Source organism: Phaethon lepturus, unplaced genomic scaffold, assembly GCF_000687285.1.
Source record: "Phaethon lepturus isolate BGI_N335 unplaced genomic scaffold, ASM68728v1 scaffold45278, whole genome shotgun sequence".
NCBI lineage: Eukaryota > Metazoa > Chordata > Aves > Phaethontiformes > Phaethontidae > Phaethon > Phaethon lepturus.
The window spans coordinates 1-4,701 of NW_010557724.1; the positions used below are offsets into that span (position 1 = coordinate 1).

General features: G+C 57.4%; 1 protein-coding gene across 1 annotated transcript in view; it reads left to right on the forward strand.

The window, feature by feature from the left end:
• Window positions 1–215: 215 nt before the first annotated feature.
• LOC104625260 (disintegrin and metalloproteinase domain-containing protein 8-like) overlaps window positions 216–4,701 on the forward strand; it is a gene marked incomplete at its 3' end in the record, with an annotated part of 7,143 nt that continues 2,657 nt past the window's right edge. Inside the window, exons 1-8 of the mRNA XM_010292839.1 lie at window positions 216–454; window positions 1,422–1,608; window positions 2,084–2,149; window positions 2,253–2,321; window positions 2,972–3,141; window positions 3,229–3,310; window positions 3,991–4,139; window positions 4,391–4,562. Coding sequence (XP_010291141.1) covers window positions 216–454; window positions 1,422–1,608; window positions 2,084–2,149; window positions 2,253–2,321; window positions 2,972–3,141; window positions 3,229–3,310; window positions 3,991–4,139; window positions 4,391–4,562 — 1,134 coding nt within the window. The remainder of the gene's footprint in view (window positions 455–1,421; window positions 1,609–2,083; window positions 2,150–2,252; window positions 2,322–2,971; window positions 3,142–3,228; window positions 3,311–3,990; window positions 4,140–4,390; window positions 4,563–4,701) is intronic.

Consider the following 4,701-nt stretch of genomic DNA (forward strand, 5'->3'; position numbering starts at 1 on the left):
GCCCAGCGGGAAAGTTGCGCGGCATTTTGCAGCTAAGCCGCGCCGGCTTTGGGGTTTGACTCGCGGCGCGGGATGAGACTGGAAACCTGAGCACGACAGGAGGTCCAGGCAGGAGTGCCCTCCCTGGGCAGCGAGGCACAGCTAGTTCCGGATCCGTCCTCTCTTCCCAGCGCTCCCAGCGCTGCCGCCGGCGGCACAAGGCTGCGGTGACGGCGATGAAGCGGCTTGCCAGGCAGCAGGCAGACTGCGCGGCCGGCTTGCAAGCAGCCAGCATGCCTGGGCGCCGTGCCGAGCTCCTAGAGCTGGTGGCCGAGCGCCCTTCCAAAGGGAGAGGGAAGCAGACGGTGCATCAGGCCAGCCGCATCGCGCTCAGCCCACCGGCTGCGCTGCCGCTCATGCCTCGCAAGCTGCCTTGGGTCTACCTTCTTTTAACGTCACAAACCCAAGCCTCCGAGTCCGTGCAAGGTTGCTCCGTTTGCCATGGAAGATTCGTACTCTGCTGTTCTTTTTCTTTTAAAACCATCTGGCAGCCAGACATTGCAGAAGAGAGAAGAAGGGGTCCTTCGCAGGGGCATGTGTGAGGAGGACAGGTGGCTCCTGGAGCACCGAGGGACCCGCAAACACTTGTTTTTTTTTGGGAAACATCTGCTGGAGCTGCGTGGCAGCCATCTCCTCACTTTGAGAGCAGGGGTTGTATCTGCAGAGACCTTGGCTTGCACAGCTTGTGCGTGCATGGGACACTTGATATCCTTCTATAGTAGGAGGACAAGATGTGCAAGGGCAGGACAGGCGACAAGGACGACACGGACAGGGCACATGGCACACCTTGCAGAAAGCATCTCGAAGGCCAGAGCTGCTCAGCAGAAATGCTGAGCCTGGCAGTGCTGGGCAGTTCTCCTTGCTGAGCCCTGGGACATTTCTGCTGCCCAAATCACAGGAAACTCCCCTTGCCACGGGTAACACGCCATGGTTTGCTCCCTCCCAGCCGGGCAGTTTCCAGCTCCCTAACAGTCCCTTTGTTCAACTGGTGCTTCTGCAGCCTCTGAAAGCCAATGCTGTGGACATGTTTCCTAATTGCTCCCCGTGTCCTGGCATGCCTCAGGTCAGCTCAGTCCTGCAGGACCTCCTTGATGTGCTCTTGGGCCAGGCGAAGTTGCAGGGAAGATGCATCCAGTCTGCTGGGGCTTTTCATTGAGTGTGGTTTTATGCCACATGGCCAGAAGGACCGGACTGTCACATCCTGCTAGTGGCCTGTAGCCCATCCAAGCTGCCTGTGGGAACCATGAATGGGAAGGGTGGTTTCCTAGCTGGGATTTGACAGATGTATTTTGTACCACAGGCACTTGCGGGGGTGCATGTAGGGTCTGTCCGTGTCCTGCTGGATATCTCCTCAACCTGACGCCTGCCCTCTCTCTTGGCAGTGGGTTTTTCCGAGTGAATGAGACCACCTTCCTGCTGGAGCCCCTGGAGCAGGATGCGGCTGGCCAGCACGCAGTGTACAGAGCAGCTCATCTGCGGGGGAAGCGTGGCACGTGCCGAGAGTCTGGTGCCACCCTGGAATATGACCACGAGCCGAAAATTCCTGCAGCCATGAAGCTCTACAGATGGGTTAAGGATTGCTTTTCTTCTCCTTCCTGTGGTTGAGTTTGCAAGAGCCTAGGTCCTGTGAAGTCCAGGAGAGAAGTGAGGCCATACTGCATCTTTTGGAGATGCTCCTCTCCCACAGGTTGTTGGTTGGGTACCCAAACATGAATTGCTCCCAGTATCCTAGCTCCTAGTGGGAACAAGTCCTCAGATGCTGTACCACTAGCAGGAGCACGCTCCTACCTCTTGAGCTCCGTGACGCCCTCTCTCATGCTTTATCCGAGTAGTAGGCTTTTGTTTTTCCTTGTGTGTCGGAAGATCTCTAACACACCCAGCAATGTAACATCAGAAAGCAGAGCTAGAAGACCTGCTAGCCTTGAATAACACTGGAAGATGCCCCAGGATCCAACACATCCCACAGGAGAATCAACTGCAGGTCTCAGCAAGCTGCAGAGCTGAGCCTGTCTTTGCACTCACTCACTCTCCTCTTCCCTTCCAGAAATCATCTCCATTACAAAAAGGTCCCCGATACGTGGAGTTGGTCCTGGTGGTGGACAATGAGGAGGTAAGCGGGGAAGGGGACGAGCCAGTGCCTGCGTTTTCGCTGTCATCAACTTCAGTGAGGAGGTTGAAGCCCGCCTGGAAATCTCTCTGTGTCCTTCCCATAGTTCAGGAAACACAAGGACTTGCGCACAGTGCAGAACCGCATGAAGGAAATAGTGAACCACGTTGACAAGGTGAGCCCAGGGGTCTGGATCTGCCCTCCCTGCTCCCACACATGCCCTGCAGTGCCAGCATGGGCATGAACGTGGTGGAGGAGAGCTTGGCATGGGTGGGGTGATGGAGCTGGACCCGATCTCAAGCCCGTAGGTGGGCTGCCACAGGGTGACCAACTCCCTTGGCCAGTGGGGTGTGCAAAGTGGACATGTCAAGCAGCTCAGCCCTGGTCCTCAGGACCATGGGATGGCTGCCTCCCAGCTCTCTCATAAGGGAAGGGGGGAGAAATTCCTTCTCATAATCCCCGGGAGCACTTCCCACAGCCACTCTCAAGCTGGAGTGGGTGCTAACGAGGGGAGGGTGATGGATGCAGTGCACCAAAGAAGGGTTTCTGTTTGCCTTGCTTCAGCCTCACTCTTTGGTCAGCAGCATGGGAGCAGCATCCCGGCCACCATCAGCCAAGAGGGAGCCCAGGGGTCCTGGGGTCACCTGGGGGACCCTGTATATGTGGTCGCCCCAGCTTGTGTTATTTATTGAGGGCATGACAGAGCTGATACTGCACAGTGAGGTGGGGTCCTGAGCGTGGTTGCGGTTCCCCAGGGAAGGTGGGACCTTCCCTCTACTTGCAACTCAAATCCAAACGCTCCCTCCGGGCTGTCTCCTGCCCCAGCTTTATCAGCCTCTTCATCTGCGCGTGGCCTTGATCGGCTTGGAGGTGTGGAGCCACAAGGACAAAATCGTAGTCAGTCCCAACCCGGAGGTGACGCTGGACAACTTCCTCCACTGGCGGGAGGCAGAGCTGCTGCGTAGGAAGCCACATGACAATGCCCAGCTGATCACGTAAGGACGGGGGGCCACCACTTCACCATCCTTGCAGCCATCCTGCCACCCAGGCTGTGTGGCCATGGTGGTATCTCAATCCCACAGGGGCATAGACTTCCACGGCACAACCGTAGGGCTCGCCAAGAAGCTTGTGATGTGCAGCAGGGACTCGGGCGGTGTCAACCAGGTGGGTCCCACTGCCTGGGCATCATGCACCAGGAGGGCAGCAGCAGTCCCATGGTCTAGACTCCCTTCATTATTTTCCAGTGAGGGTCTCACTTCCACTGGTCTCCAGCTTTCCCCCTCCAAAGGCTTAGGGCCGGATCTCGTTCCTGGCATATCCGACCCTTGAGTGACTGAGCCTCAGAGAAGTGTCGGGGCCGCAGGGGAATGGTAGCTGTGGAAACCCACCTGGGTGCCTGCAGAGGGCTCTGGTATACCTGAGCCCTGAAAAGCCTCCCAGAGCAGCTCCGTGGACACAGGGCTTCTCCCACCACCTGTGAGGGGGCTGGGACTTGGTTTACAATTGCTCCTCAGCCGTCCTGGCTGTGCTCCTCATCCCTCTCCAGGGAGAGCATCCTCTGCTGGAATGGGAGAGGTCAGCTGTCCAGAACCACCACAAAAGCATCATTTCATGGTAGCTGCTATATCTAAGCTCACTTACACCCCTGAGAGCCCAGTCTGGAGGTCTTCAGGGGCTCTGAGGCCAAGTCCAGCTTTTGTCTTCCTTTACCTCGGCATGGCAGCATTAGGGAATGAATTGCAGACAGCAGCGAGACCTGGCACTGAGCAATTGAAGAGCCCCAGTGGGCCCCAGGGAGATGCTGTGGAGAGCATTTGAACCATACTGCACTTCTTGTCCCACAGGACCACAGCACGAATCCTATCGGTGCTGCGTCCACCATGGCTCACGAGATGGGGCACAACCTGGGGATGTCTCATGATGAAGATGTTGCTGGCTGCCGCTGTCCTGTCCCCAAAGCGGATGGAGGATGTGTCATGGCAGCGAGCGTTGGGTGAGTGAAGGAGAGAGAGGAATATCCCCAGGCAGCAAATATCTTGAGGTGTAGTCCCACACTGTCCTGATGGGGTGAGGCCTGTGAGATGGTCAGGGTGGTCCACCTCAGATGTCTGGGTGGACACTTCACTTGAAGCTACACTTCAAAGGTCATGTTGGTGGCCCTCCAGCTTCTCCCTGGGCTGGTGGGTGTGAGGGCCCTCAGGCTCTCATCTCCGCTCATGACTGCCTGTTTTTGTGCCCCTTCAGCTTGGTTTATCCCAAGCTCTTCAGCCTCTGCAGCGAGCAGGACATGTGGCAGTTCCTTGGGGACCCCAGGACCAGCTGCCGGCTGAACGTCCCCAGGGCGGATGATCTGTACGGTGGGGGCGGGAACCAGTTTGTGGAGCGGGGAGAGCAGTGCGACTGCGGCACACCGGAGGTAGGCACGCTGCCTGTGAGCCCAGGAAGGAGGGTGGGCAGCAGGGACCTGAGAACTGTCATTCAGACTTGGAAAAGGTTGTGCAAGCCTCTTCCCTGGACATTGTGCTTTGCAACACTCATCTTCCTTATGTTCCTGC